At 36.6% G+C, this 15,926-nt stretch overlaps 1 protein-coding gene across 28 annotated transcripts in view; it reads left to right on the forward strand.

Moving 5' to 3' along the window:
- The window catches only part of LOC117406103 (disks large homolog 2), a 243,615-nt gene that overhangs the window by 211,270 nt on the left and 16,419 nt on the right, over positions 1 to 15,926 (forward strand). For all 28 annotated transcript variants that reach the window (XM_059028233.1, XM_059028234.1, XM_059028237.1 and 25 more), the window contains 2 exons: positions 9,447 to 9,623; positions 9,742 to 9,817. In XM_059028233.1, the coding sequence (XP_058884216.1) occupies positions 9,447 to 9,623; positions 9,742 to 9,817 (253 nt within the window). The remainder of the gene's footprint in view (positions 1 to 9,446; positions 9,624 to 9,741; positions 9,818 to 15,926) is intronic.

The following is a 15,926-nucleotide window of genomic DNA, read 5'->3' on the forward strand; positions in this document are numbered from 1 at the left end:
TAAGAGGATCAGAATCTGGGGATAATAATAATAATAATAATAATAATAATAATAATAATAATACAATATACCTTTTAACATTGAATCACTCAGTGGAAGCTTGTCTGTCCATGGTATTTCTGCATTATCAAGAAAGATCACTATGAGCTTTCAGAAAAGAGATTGTTGGCTAGGCTCTATGAGTAGCCTGGCAGTTGCTAAGAACTCAATGCACCACCTGTTGATTTCTGTAGGTGTGGAAGGAAAAACAATACTAGGGAAAAAACCCCGTAGATATACAGTAAAACACAATTTTTGCAACAGTTTGGTTTGCAGTTATCAGGCTTGGCTACCCTGGTGTTGTGCAATCAGCATATAAATTCATAATAGCTTGCACAACTCTTATTAAAGTATATCTTAACGCTAAACAGCAATTACAGTACATTTCCTCTGGTTTCTATTCAAAACCACCTTAATGGCGTCTTCAGCATCAATGTCACAGAGTTACCATAGCAACAGTAAAAATACTTCCCACATGCATCTGTTCATTTCCAAATGGAATTTTCTACAAACACTTTCACGAGAACCCTTTGCTACAAGTCAGATCAGTATGTTTAACTACATATTTAATAAACCAATTGTTTTTCAAATGTGTTTGTATTTGGCAGTATCCATGACAAGAATATTTAAAGAATAGGAAGAATGCAGTCTCATGTCCTTGCAAAAAATGAATAAGCATGACATTGAAATCCGATGGCGTGTTGCTTCTTCCTAAATCTTCTTTTTTCTTGCTGATCGTGAGTAATCTAACCCCCCCCCCCACACTCTTTAAGGTAGTAAGACAATACGCCATGTCTTTATGGAAACCAAAGATGCAATCAAAGAGTTCTCTTAGTAAACGCAATTCGATTTCTTTGTGTTTAGAGACCTTAAAAAAATCAACTGGCATGAAAAGACTGACATTGGATATCTGCAGAGTTTGAAAAATAATTATGGATAAGCAACGATAAAAAAGTGTTTTAAAAAAGAAAATTATTCAAATGTTCTGTATTGTCTGTTTTTAATATGCTTTCAATGGAAACCTAATACTCCAGTGCCTGGAACAAATATTCGGGACAGAACTACAGTAAAAAACATTATTTGGTATATTTATTATTATTTTTATGCCCATGGAAAAAATGATGAGACTTTCTTTTCAAATACTGAAGGACTTACAGAACTGTCACTTATAATTCTTACACATTCATTCACATTCTAAGAACCTTGCTGCTTCACCTGCCTCTTATAGCTGCTGTCTGCAGATTTTTGTGTGTGTGATGAATCCGTCCGATACAGCCTTTTGTAATGTTAATACATGTTTCCCATAATACTCTCCCGAGGCAGTGACAATCCAACATGCCCACAGATCAGTTTCACACAAACAGTTTCAAAATAAAAAAATCATGACCGAAGGGGATCTATATATATCTGTATATACTGTATATTATTTAACACCCTCCCCTATCAGATTTTCTATTGCAAATCTTTACTGTTTCAGGGGAAAGAAAATGCTGGTGCATTCTGCAAGTGTACCCACATGTACTGTAGTGTATAAGCTTAACTATTCAGAGTACACATTTGTTTAAGAATAATAATCTCTTCTTTTTGTGAAGATGGAGCAGCCTAATGAATAGTACACAGTAATGTGGTTTAGTCAATCATACAAAACATCAAGACACACAAGCATTTGGCTAAAGTGCCATTCTGATCTTTTTTTTTTATTTTCTTTTTTTAAGCTGACTGGGAATTGCAATGCACATACAGTATACTCTAACATCCTCTCTCCCACAAACCCAGACAAAATCTTGTTTTACACACAAACTAGACTTGCATCCAGCAGTCTGGAATGAATGCAGCCACTCTGAACAGCTCTGCAGGGAAAATTGGAGCCCTCAAGGCCAGCAAGTCCTGCAGAGAGAAAGTAGTGATTATTCCATCAGATAAACACTTGGTCAAGTACAGCTAAAGGCATGCATGCTTTAAAAAAAAAAACGGAGTGGTGTCATCATTCTGCTGCTTGGACGGTCAAGCTGGGAGTCCATTTAACATTTCATTTTATGCCCCAGCTGAACAAACAGACAGACTTCCCATAAGATGGTCTTGTCTTTGTCGCCAGCTCCTCGTGAAATATTAAGGATGAAAAAATCTCTCAAATATACATCTGCTCATTTAAACAATATATTAATATGCCATCTGTAAGTTGTCTGCTCCTTTTGCTTGTGTTTTTGTTTGTTTGTTTGTTTGTTTGTTTTGAGAAAAGCAGCACTTTTGCTAACCTACAACTACAAAGACCAAAACACCTTGGGAGGTGTGGGTAATGAACAGCAGGTGTATTTGGTCTCACTGTTACAAGAACGCGTTGAAATGGTACTCTCGGTGCCAGTGAGTGTTACCTGTGTGTGGTTTGAAGACAAATTAAAAATAAAGAAATAAAGAAATCTTCAGGATTTGTATTAATATTATTCATCCATGTATATTTTAAGACGGAAGTACTGCCCCATTTGCTGGAGAAATACATTCTGTTCAATCCATGGCCAAAATGTCCTGCTTAAGTCTCAGCCTTAAATTAAAAAAAAAAAATTAATAATAATAATCTAATACAATATATTCTGTGCTGGTGCGGCATTTTGAGGAACTGCGCTTTGTGAAAGATGCCTGCCTGCGTGCTTGTTTGCCTTCCTTTTCATTTTTCTTTGAGACACAAGACTCTTTCTGTTACAGAACAGAGGCGCCTCATGCACAGCATTGTGCTGCTGGAAGTGATATGAGAATCTTACTGTATATATATATTTTTTAACTAACCCTTAATGTCGGTTTGACAAACGATTCCTAACTCCAGAAGTGGAAGTGTAATTTATGAGTGCCATCGTACTAGCTTGGGATTTTCTCTTATTAATTAGGACATCCTGTGACTGTGTTCAGGGCCAGCATGTTAGAAAGTATTGTAATTGTTTGATTTATTGAAGTATCTGATGAAGGGGATGATGTCATCGACTGTGAACTAGAAAAGTAGTCTATCCTTTATTTCCAGAACAGTCCTTTATAGATTTATTTGTTTATTCATGTCGCTCCTCAGTAAATCCTCACTCACATACTATCAAACGGCCAGAACATTAAAATAGTCAGGATTCAATAGGCATCAGAAATGGCCCTCAGTGTATTTTCTGTTTGCTTGTTTAATGGCGCTTGTGTACAGAATTATTTTTGAAAGTACTCTTTTGAATTGGGACCATTGATCATTATCTAAAATTACAACTTGCTTCCTGCTGAAGTATTGATCTCCACTCTCTGAGCCTTACATGTCAACATCGCTGAAGTGACTCTTGTAGATATAACAATTCGGTCGTTCACTGAAAATCTCATTGCCAGCAATTTCCAAGGAAAGCCGTTCTTGCTCTGCTGGTGTCTATATTGTTCTCATTATGACAAGAAAATAACCTGGTAACATCTGTTTCTAAAGTAGACATATCTTTATTTCATTTTGTACCACAGAGACTTGCCATCTGAATTGGAAGCATGTGGAAAATCTTTGAACTTTTGGAAATGGTTTGGCTTGCTCCTCGCCCTGAGTACCCCGTTTACCTCTCTATGACCCCTGAAAAGGCAATCTTCTGAGTCAAGTCTTCTTTTCAGGGCCTCCCGTTCAATCATCCGTTAAATGGCACATCTTGGGGGGCCTTAATCTAGGTTTAGTGGCCTAATAGTCCAGAGATGAATGTGACCTACTTTTTTCATTTGTACAGTAGAAGATAGGTTTTGTTGTGAGCAGCCAGAAGGCTTAGTAATTTAAAGACCTTTTTTTTTTATCTTACCTGCAATGTTTAGTGTTCTCCTCTTATTAGTTTAAATTAGGAGCTGGGTCAAGTTTTTTTTATTTGATAAGAGTCAGTGTTTTCAGAGTAAACTGTAGCTGTTTAACTCTTCCCCCCCTTTAGTAACCAGAAAGAAAGGGAATGTCGACATGTTTGTCTTTGGAGATTTATCAAGAGTTGTACAGTAAACTGATTCACCATGTAAGTTATTATATCAGTTACAGTATATCTTAAAATCGGGAAGGAACGAACCCAGGGCTGATATTGCCTGTAATGCATCCAATGTCTCATTTCAAAGTATTGCATTAGATTGCATTTCAATAGAATGCCTGAATTATTATTATTTCTATTATTATTATTGTTTCAATGTGGTGTTAAATACAGTAGTTATTGCTGGAATAGCATTTTCAAAAAGTAAATTTTGGTCATAAATTATATTTATTACTCAATATTTACTTCTCAATTTAAATGCAAAGAAGTCCCTATAACCTTTTTTTATTGTACTGGCATACCATCCTGTTTATCAGTGAACAGGAGCTTATGGTGGTTTACTGCTCATCAGCTGAAGATTGCCGAAGGTCACCACAAGTACCTGACGCAGCAGAGACCAGTTGAAGGCTGTCAATGAAGCCCATCTGAGCTGTTTAACTAGCGTTGAGTAATATATACATATACATATTTATTATAGTGAAGAAAAGCACCCACCTGACTCCACGGGATGTACATGAGTTAGTCAAAGGGGGTGACAGTGCGTGTAATGACTTTGTGCAAACACCTACAGTGGTTTCAGGAAGTTTTAGCAACTCCCTCAGGTTTTAGTGTTTCCTTAAACATGCTTTGCTGTGCTTGTAAAATGGCTGATTTTACTTCTTATATACAGCATGTTTTGTGCCCTTTCGTCCATACAGATGCATTCTCAGGTCTTACGTCTGCCTCCCAGTAGGCACAATGCTTGTTGAGTGAACTGCAACATACGATGTATTCCTTTTTGGATTATGAGGTTTTTTTTTCTTTTTATTTTGTAGCAACATAACTTATAAAATCTTAATACGTGTTGCAATGGCTACCACTTATTCTTTTAAGAGTTCTCACACTTAGCCTTTGATGTTACAGGCCTTACTTACACCCAACACACCAGACAGCACCTTAAAGGCAGCCCCACGGCCAGTATGAAGATACAGTATATAAATATTTGCTTCTTTAAAATAAATATTGTGTGTGTGAGTAAGAGAGGTAGTTTTGTACAAGGAATGTAACACGTAGTTATTTTCTTTGAAAATAATTTGATCTAGGACAGCATGATTAAGTGATATTAGACATGCTTTCATATGAACACTGGAGGAACTGTCAACAATTTACTGAGAGATTAGATTACAGTAATTGGCTGTTTGGCACAATTGTTTTACAGTATCATTGTTTCTGCTTATCTCATTACTTCTAAATAAAGTATAACTTACCCTTGCCTGTTTTTTATTACAGTCTATATCCTTTTTTTTATTGAAGATGCTGGCGTTATTTGGAAAAGTTTATAATGCTCTGTGAAAAACATGCCAAAACCAATTTATCATCTTTTTTTTTCCAGTAGTCTATATGTGTTGTGCAGCTTGCTATTAAAATGATAGTGGAGTAAAAAAAAGACTTTGAAAAGCATTGGATTACAGTACAACTTTGCATATCCAACCCACTGTGGACTGGGGTATAGGTGGATATGTGAAAAAGTCGGATATACGAACATCTATAGAAAATTGGGATACAGTATTATTAATGATGGAAATCGCTTTTCAGAGCAAGACAGGTTTGTGTAGTATAGTGCAGTGCCGTGATTAAGTGATTACATTATCACTTCATTTTTTGCCTCGTCTGTCATTTGTGAGTTGCCATCATGGCTGAGAAGCGAAAACGAGTCGGTTTGTCTCTGACTCAGAAGGTTGGTAAGGGTGCAACAATTTAACTCGTATTTCAAATGATGCATTTGCAATTTAAGCATTTATTCATAATGCAATGTGATTTCATTCTTTTTCTTTTGATTTAGAAAGGGGGGAAAAAAACAGTAAAACAAGCGTGACTGGTCCTCGCAAAAATCCTCTCATTTAATTGGGACAGCCGCTTATTTGGGATATTTTTGCATTTCCAGTGGCGTCCCGCTAAAGCGGCACTGACTGCACCTTGGGGGGGTGGGGGGGTGGAAAGCAGATTCAAGTCATCTAGCAACATTATCCAGTGATTCTTTCTGACTTTAGTAATAATTTGAACTAATGGTGTCCTTTAGTCAATGGGTTATCGTGGTCATTCCTACATTTCTAGTGGTATGATAGAGTATCCTCATGTCAAAACCCACTGATCAGTCGGGTCTATTCAATTGAGCGTATAGCAGCAGTCTAAATGTAACCAATGTTCTGGTTGTTTAAATATTTTTGTGTACCAAGTTAATGAAAAACAAAGATCTAACAGTGCTGTATATGCCTCCCTATATAAATGCAAAACTTCTTCAGTCAATAAACTACAGCAGTATTTAGATGTGTCACTCCATTGAATTGACTCCAGTGTGTCTAATCCCAAAACTGCTGATAAGTTATAATTATTTTTTTTTTTACTATCAGGCTATCAGGGTCTGCAAGCAAAAGTTCAAGGTTGCAGTTCTTTGTGCTATAAGTTATAACTTGAAACTAACATACAGTATGGGCTCTGCAAACTGGTTTTCAATTCATGAGAACCAGGATTTTCATGACATTTTGCACTCATCCCAGAACATATTTTTTTGCAAAGGGCACAGTGAAAGAAGTGAGGTGCACATGATCTGTTCTGTAACTTTTTGTCTTGTTAAATATGTGTTTCTGTGCCCTGTTATCTTGTTATCCCGCAGTCCATGAACCGTTGTTATTTTATTTGTCTAATGGTCATTTTTCGATGCCTTCTTTGATTCCAGTAAGTCTGACATTAGAAGTTATATGCAGTGATTTTTAAGTAATAGTATATTGCTGAAATCCTCCATACAGTAATTTAATTTAGAAATACTCAACCTGTTCTGCATGTTGAAAAAAGAATAATACAGTTTCTACTCAGTATCTACAAACAAACCTAGAACCAGATATGTATTTTGACATGAGCTTGAAAAACATTGAGCCCTTTAAAACAACAGCGTACTGCTAAATGCTTCAGTTCTTTGCTGAAACCGTGTGGGTGGAAGAAATAGACAAGCCGTTTGATTTCTAGAAGAAATACACGTGCCACTCCTGAACTCTGTGTGTAACAATGGCAGTGAGAGATAGCTGCATGGGTAACAAGAACTGAAAGTCCTTGAATTGTCTTGTTCAAACAAGTGATGTATCTCATAGGCTTCATTAGAGAAAAGGAGAGAGGGGTCCTTTTAAAGAGAACACACAATTGTGGAATTCTTCTTAAAGGCTGCTCATTATCTACAGCACAAACACAGTCAACAGCAGAGTTACAGACATTCTACCTTAACCTAAACCTCAGAGCCGCAGATTACACAATACCCTGAATAAGAGAGATACTGTGAGTGACAAGAGAGAGGTAGATGAAGAACATGAGGGTTTTAAATACAAATTATGTGTGCTGATCAAAAATCCATTGAATATGTTCAAATACGAGTTTTTTTTAATGGCACAGCATTTGGGATGTCGTAGTCATGTGATATATTAGCATGAGTAATATTTTTAATGCTTAAAAAGGATGGATTCCCTGCCAAGTCTTGTATAATCCTTTGCTCAAATGACATTTTAAAAATCGGATAACTTCATTCAACATGATTCTGGTATTTTCTGTTATTAAATAAATTCAAAATCAGGGTGAAGTGTGAGCAGCGAAATCCAAAAGATCTGCTTGAGCAGGAGGTTCATTTTTACATTTTGTCAGATTTTCTGTAAATGTGGGCCCCATGTAGTACTCCATATATATATATATAATAACAGTTCCATTAAGGTTGTTTTTGAAAACAAAAAGCTATTAAACTGGTAATTGCTGTGCTTTGTCAAGTGTGCATAAATTACAACTGATGGAATAACAGCCACGATGTGTGATGTCATTGTTTTTTTTCTTTCTCTGTATAAACACCTGCTGGTGTCCTTCTAATGCAATCAGACAGCCTTGTGCAAATCAACTACTAATTTGGAATTCAATGTGGAATTAAAACTTGAATTACATTTGGTTTTACCTTTTACCCCAATTATCAGCTTCCAGTAGTTCACATACAGATAATTCTGGTTAGTTATTCTAAAATGATATACAGTATGCAGGTATCTTATTATTCCAAGTCTCAGATATTGGGAATCTGGCCGCTGCTAGTCAGAGTATTGTTGCCACAAGGGAGTCAGAGCTGGCAATCTCTTACTTTGTTTCCATGGATACTGGGAAACATCAAATGCTTGCGAGATAAGCCTCTCTTTCATTTGTGGAGTGTTTGTGCAACTCTGCTCTTCATTTGATAATCTAAATACCTTTGTTTTACCCTTGTATCACATTTAATGTAATATTGCACAGAACCTGGCCACCATCAACACACACACACACACACACACACACACACACACACACACACACACACACACACACACACAGCCAAAGCCAAGTTACACACCCCAGCTCATCCCACAGATGCTCAGTTGGATTTACCGGTAGATCTGTGCGTCTGTGCTGGCTGCAGCAGGTGTGAGGATTCTTGCTCATGTTCCTCTTGGGGAAGATGAAGTTGCATTGTCATCCTGAAACAAACCTCATCTCTCAAGTTAAAACAGTGAGGCAAAGCCAAATTTGGTAAAGCCAAATCAAATCTATGTTTTGCATGTGCAGGAGTGTAGGGCATGGAACAAGGAGGCAAACTTCCTGAAGCTTTTTACCAATTAGTTCAGGAGCATACTTTTTACTCGCGTGTTCTTCCTCTCTGCAGCTACAGTATAGTTACTCTCTTTTCCTAGCCTGAAGCACAAATGTTCAGTGGCTGCTAAGGCATGTTTTTTGCCACTTAATGCAGTCACTCAAAAGATACAATTGAACAGGTGACACGTGTCACCTGCAGTACAAGCCCATTAAAGTCATCTTACAAAACAACTGTGAGCACCTCAGCCATGAATAGGCTTGGGAATAGATTGCATAATTAGATACATTTCCCCAATTAACACCTATTATGGTGTGTGGTTTTGTAATCTGGGTTGCTGTCAGCAGAGATGTGATTTCACTTAGACCAGCAGAGCTGCGTTTTACAGGCTGGATTCAAGCAGCAAAAAGTGATTGTTCAGCAAAAGTCAGCCCCCCTCCCCCCCCCCCCCCCCTAGTTTAATGCCTAGTTTAATACTGCAGCTAAATAGTTTTTTTTTTGTTTGTTTTAAACACCCCAGAATACCATTTTGTAGAACTGGACAATTCTACTTACAGGTACAGTACAATACAAGTCAAATAGTAAAACTAGTAAAAATAACATTAAAACAATGCCTAACGTTTTAGCAGAAACTGACCAGCCTTGTTGTTAGAAGTGTGTTTATTAAACTCAATTCTGGGGTGTTGAATGCTATCACAATGCTGGTCGACTAGCTAGGAATACATAAAGATGTGTAATTAAGAAACGAAAGCTGACTCAATGGTGTTTTGACTTTTTTTCAGAGCACTGTTTGACTATGACAAAGTGAAGGACAGTGGTCTCCCAAGCCAAGGCCTCAGCTTCAAGTATGGAGATATTCTCCATGTCATCAACGCCTCCGATGATGAGTGGTGGCAAGCGAGGAGAGTCACGCCAGAGGGAGACAGCGACGAAATGGGAGTCATACCCAGCAAAAGACGGTAAAATACAAAACCAAGGCTGATTCTGTTCAAGTCATTTTTCCTTCAGCAAAAGCAGTACCAATGTGGGGCTATTTGTTTTACTACAGTATTTGTTTATTTTGTTTGCGCAATGCAGAGTGGAAAGGAAAGAAAGAGCGCGCCTAAAGACTGTGAAGTTCAATGCCAAGCCAGGTGTGATTGACTCCAAAGGGGTGAGTACTCATTTGCATTATAGAGGTTTAGTAAACACAGATTAAATGAGACAGCTTCCAAAACAGCAGTAATAATGTAGTAATTTGTGAGATGGTCCCTAGAAGGTATGATAACTTGACTCAGCTGGGATTCAAAGCATGCATTTACAGTATAAGCCATCACCATTTTTTATTATTGTTCTAAATGGAATACAATAAGCAGACAAGTTGAGACACCACTGGGAGAGGTGATTAAATGCCAGTGTTCTCCAGGGATTGATGATGAGGCACAGGCAGCATGTGTGTGTGTTTGTTTGTTTGTTTGTTCATTTATTTTCAGTGATTCATATGTTCTGTGATGTGTGAACAAGCACAAATTGAAGTGGCTTTGTGCTGAGATTTGAAGATACCATCTTAAATGTCGTTATTTTAACTGTACAACCTGACAGCATTATCTTGGTTATACACTACAGTTTATCATCAAATCTCAGCACAATGTTTTTTTTTTTCTTCATATATATATATATATATATATATATATATATATATATATATATATATATATATATATATATATATACACTAATGCACAATGAAAACGCAACAGTCTACATTTTACCTCAATAGCTCATTGGGCACATACATAATGTTATTTACATTTTAAATAGTGAACAGGTTTGTTGATTGTTTGAGTAGGATTGTTCCTTGGGATAAAAAAATACTGAGCTCAAGTCATGTGACTTCATAAAAACGCCAGGTTCTCTGTGTTTGGTTTGAGTTGAGTTAAAATTGCCAAAATTAGATGATTAAGAATCTGTATAAATAGCCATTCGAAAAAAAACATGCCCCGCTTGAGTAATGAAGATCGCCTGGTTGCTATCGGCATGATTGAAGGCAGCCTGTCTGTGAGAGAAGTTGCCTGGAGAATGAGATGTTCTGCTTCAACAATCAGCAGACTAGTCCAGAGAAACCAGGAAACCGGTTCTGTGTGGGACAGGCCATGTCCTGGAAGGCAGAGGGTCACCACACCAGCCCACCACATCGTGGTGAGCATTATACTGACTGTCGCGTTATTCAAGCCAACCGGTGGGGCGGTGGAAGTGTGATGATGTGGGGAGGAATCTCCTTTAACACAAGAACGCCTTTGGTGCAGATTGAGGGCAACCTTACTGCTCAGCAATACAGTTTTTCCGTTCCTGCAAGCCAATCCGGAAATGTCGATTTTCCAGCAGGACAATGCAAGACCACACAGTGTTAGGATTACAATTGCACAACTTCAAGAAAACAATGTCAAGGTCTTGCCGTGGCCAACTTTTTCTCCTGACCTGAGTCCAATTGATTGAGAGCAACATTTCCTGTCAGAGTGTGAATATGCTGATTATCCACCTGCTTAAGGCCTGAGTATTTAGTTTCAAATCCCACCCTGTGTCTGCAATGCAAGCAGGTTTGCTGAGAATCGTTGAGCTCTGAAACAGTAATGTGCAACTCGTCACACCTAGGAAGCACATACTGCAGACAGCGATGTGTCATGTGCTTATTAAAGATTAGTGGCAGGCATGTTCTGGATATATTGACATGTTGTGTTACCTTGTATGTTGTTCCAACAGAAGGCTAGTGAAATTTAATATTTGCTCAGTGTAGACAGACAGACTGACTGGCAGATACTCAATCAGATAGACAGAAAGGCAGACCAGTACAAGGGAAATAGATTCAAGCATGCAGTCACACTCTACTCAAAGACACCTTTTGTTAATATTTGGTTACTGACAGGCTAGCTTTATAAATGTGAATTAATCCCACTCCAAATGATCAGGGAAATGTGTCAAACAGGATCTTTCACAGCGGAAACTTATCCTCGTTGTTAATCAGAGATCTCATCAATAAAACAGGAGCAAAACTGACATCTTTACCAAGGACTGAAAATGCAGAGAATTCTGCTTAATTGAGAATGCATTAAAAAGATTTGTACTCTTAAAAAAAAAAACATGTTTAGATAGTTCATACTAATGAATAAATAAATAACTAGCTAATTGTTTGAGGCCAGTCGTGGATGAATAATACCTGTGCTTCTTATCTGATGCCTGGTTGGATGTCTGTGAAATGACTTCTGGTGGTCGTCCACTTTCTACTGGAAATGGACAATCACAACTGACACGCCTTGAACCACAAGTTACACAAAGGTAATAGATAACCAAAATGTACAAAGGTTTTTTATTTTTTTGTTTAATATAATTCCTACTTATAAATGACGTCCCATAGTTTCAATATTTCCCATACAGTATAACTAAGTGACAGCCCTCCATTCTTCCTGCTTGTTTGTTTTCCACACTGAGGTGTAACACCTCCACCTGTCTCAATTGGTAACTTCCACCATCAGGGTGGGTTACAGATACCAATTTCTCCCAGCCCACAATCAATCTGTTATCTGAAATAAATAAAAGATATTCTACTGTAAGACAGAGTGTTTTTCTCAATTTTTTACAAATACATTTAATAGGGCTAAATTATACTGTATGTATTTTTTTTTTCAACTATTTATTAATAATTACAAAATATCTGTGAAAATTTTGAACATGAGATATCCAAGTTCATCCCAGAAGTATCTAACACTATAAAATACATACATACAGAAAATATTACATAGGAATTTGAAGGTAAAATAATTTTTTGCTCAGTAGCCCCTAGCTTGGTGCAAGTTATTTCTCCCTTTTTTCAGACCTTTTCTACCAATACAAATTAATTAAACAAAGGTTTGTGTCAGAGGGGCCTAACATCTGCTTGCGGTTCAAAAATAAAAGTTATTCAAAGTCAGAAAGGTAAATGTATAGGTTCAGATTTAGTTTCCATTTGCATTTGGTTACTATTACCTTTGAGTGTTTATTCAGAACTCAGAAAAATAAAGAAAACTCAATCCGACATCTGACCTGGCCCCACATGACCTTGAGAGTCCGCTATGACTCACCATACAAGATTAGATGTAAGACAACAAGAAATTCAGTACGGTGTGACACCAAACTCCTGAATTTTCCAAAGTGTCGTGACACCAGCCGAGGTTATTAGTGCGGTCAGAATGATTACTCAAGTTTCCATTGTGTCCTACGCAAGCTGACAGCCAGGTTTTTGTTTTAGCTAAACTGTGTTTAAGTGTTTTAAAATTCCTAATCTATGTCTAAATGTTTATTAACCAATGTAAGTGATGTTTACCAGATCTGGGTTGCGTTCAAGTCCAGTTCATTTGAAACCGCACCGTGGGGTCTTGCGTGAGTTAATATATGTTATATGTAATTTAACAAACTTTAATCTGAACAGTGTACAGGAACAACTTAATTGGCACTTTTCGTGATTGCCAAGTACTCTTATATAATATGTCAGATGTTGAAGCATGTTGAGACATTCAGTCTCAAAATAATGTACAGTAAAGGTAACAAAATCTGTGAGTGGTTGAATGATACACTGTATCGTATTATTATTATTATTATTATTATTATTATTATTATTATTATTATTATTATTATTATTATTATTATTATTTTATTTTATGTGCAACTGTCTGTGGTGACGACATGTAGACCAAGTATCTAGTTTCCATGGATTTAAAACTAAAGAGATCAGTTTCATTGACATGCTTTGTCTCCTAGCTGTGCCTTCCATTTGCATGTAGTCGCTGGTTGAAAAATATATGCTATTAAAAGCCTTGTAATTATTGATGCCAATTGATTATTAAAGTCATGCATGCATATCAATGTGTCGCAAAAAATGACAGTCCAATTACAGTAATGGCTAAGCAGTAAGGCTGTGGGAAGTCTTTCATGGTGTGTAGTTTTACCATCACTAGGTAACATCTTTCCTCTGGTGATATTGACTGCACACGTTTTGCATTTTAGTGATCTTCCTAATTCCATATGTTTTGTGTAACATTTAATGTGGGCTATTCAATTTATCTAAAATGGTGGCAGATATAAACATTGCTGCCATTTAAAAAACATATACATCTCCCTGAAACACACAGAAGGGACTTACAGTACATGCACTGTAAAATGTTTTGATTTCCATAACCTTGGTACACTGTTTAGTAATCTACAGGTGCCAGTATTTAAATCCTACTATGGTTTAACAGTGAATTAAAGATATCTTGAATACACTGTTAACTTTTTAAAGAGGATCTGGCTTATACATTTCTTATTTCCAAATACAAATGTACACCTTCTGTTTTAAATTATACTCCACAAACTATTTTATTATTTCTGTTCAATCTTGTTTGAAATGCAGTATCAATTGGAACCATTCAATAAAATCTCAAGTGCTGCTGCCTGGTATTGATCATTCAAGACTGTTCTGTCTAAACTGTAATGAAAATAAATCAAGGCAAGCCAGCATTTTAACGAAGTCCTTGGTCTCCATAGCTACTTCCACTAAGCTCGCTTTGGGTCAGATTTTGCTATGGTGACAGCATTTCAGAATCTAATTTTAACCAAAACTAGTGCCGTAAATTGCAGATTTTTAAAGGAGGACAAGCATTGGGAGTGAAATTAGTGAGCTGGTGTTATAACCTCGATTTATGAAACCGTCGAAGAAGCTGAGTACAATTTATTTGTGTGATCACATTTTGATAAGGTTCATCTGCCTTATAAAGTAGGCTGCAAATGCATCCTTATAACAGGAACACTTTAGTTTTGGATACCTATTTGTCACATATGCTGGAGGTTTAATATTGTGAAATGCAATATTTCATGACAAGAAGAATCCTTTGCTGATTAGAGGTGTTTGGGCAGCTGCACCCTCATTTACATCCTGGCTCCAAATGGTCTACAGCTTAAAATATAATGCTGGCTCCACATTGGAGGCACAATGGCACCCATGCTTTTCTGTTATATAACCAGTTTAATAGCTATTTCAGAAGTTTGGAGACTGACTAGTTATTTGCTATCTTTAAAAATGAATGCCCTTGTTTTCCCACTAAGTAAAGCAGCTGCAATATTGGGGATTGGAAGTAATTACAAATCAAAATTCAAACTTATTCAAAATCACCAGTAGGACAAGATGTTTCATCCTGACATCATCCATATCAGAAAGCCAACCTGCTTGTTTGACTTTTATTTGAGAGCGAACAACATGCTGATGTCTAATTCAGATGCATTACGGGGTGTAAGGGGTTAAAGGGGTGTTGAGTTACCGAGTTGTTTCTGAGTGCTGTCTTGTTCAGTATATAGAGTTCAATAGAACTAGAGAAATTGACCTTGAAGTGAATATATGCCTCATATCTTCCATTCTCAAATGCATTACAGTGAAATCATAACAAAGATTGCCAGTGTGTTGCATTTTTACTTTTTTGACAAACATACCATAAAGCCCCCCCAATTACACTACAAACTCTACATAACATTACAAGATATTATTTTCGTTTTACATCCCAGTGTATTCCATTTTACATTACGTGTAACCTGCATGCTTCTCTGTTGGTTCAAAAATAAATTCCATTTGCATATTTCCAATATTTGTTTCAGAATAGCATGAAATCTTTTTTTTTAATTTGTTGTCTTTTTTATTTTATATCATTGCATGGCATAATTTAAACATGTATTTCATTTGGAAATGTTTCTACTCCTTCATTAAGTAATTTTGGATGTATTTTTTTGTTTTGTTACCAATGTTCCAAGTATGCTTCAGATGTAAATGTGGCAGGAGCTTCAGTGCCAAACAGCAACAATGAAAAATGAATCACAAAGCACACTGATTAAACAGGACCCACTCTGCTTCTGAAAAAAGAATAACAATCTTTAGAATTGGTTTCACATTCACTGTAAAAACACACAACTCACAACTGTTTTGTCACTAATATTAACATGACTTGCACAAGTTCCTGAAAGTGCAACACTTGAAAGTGTCAATCTTTACTTAGCAATTGTTTCTGTCCAAAAAGAAGTACTTGATACAAAACAAATATTGGCATACAGCACAAGACAAAATGTTAGCTCAATTTGTCAATTTATTAAAACAAAACCTTTTAGTAATAACTATAATATATTATTTTGTAAACGTTATTGTCAGAACAATACAATACACTGGTGATTCGTTCACATCTAATACATATATCTAATACATATATATTGCATAGCGTCTTAAAGGAATA

The sequence above is a fragment of the Acipenser ruthenus genome, chromosome 8 (assembly GCF_902713425.1).
Source record: "Acipenser ruthenus chromosome 8, fAciRut3.2 maternal haplotype, whole genome shotgun sequence".
In the NCBI taxonomy this organism is placed as follows: Eukaryota; Metazoa; Chordata; class Actinopteri; order Acipenseriformes; family Acipenseridae; genus Acipenser; species Acipenser ruthenus.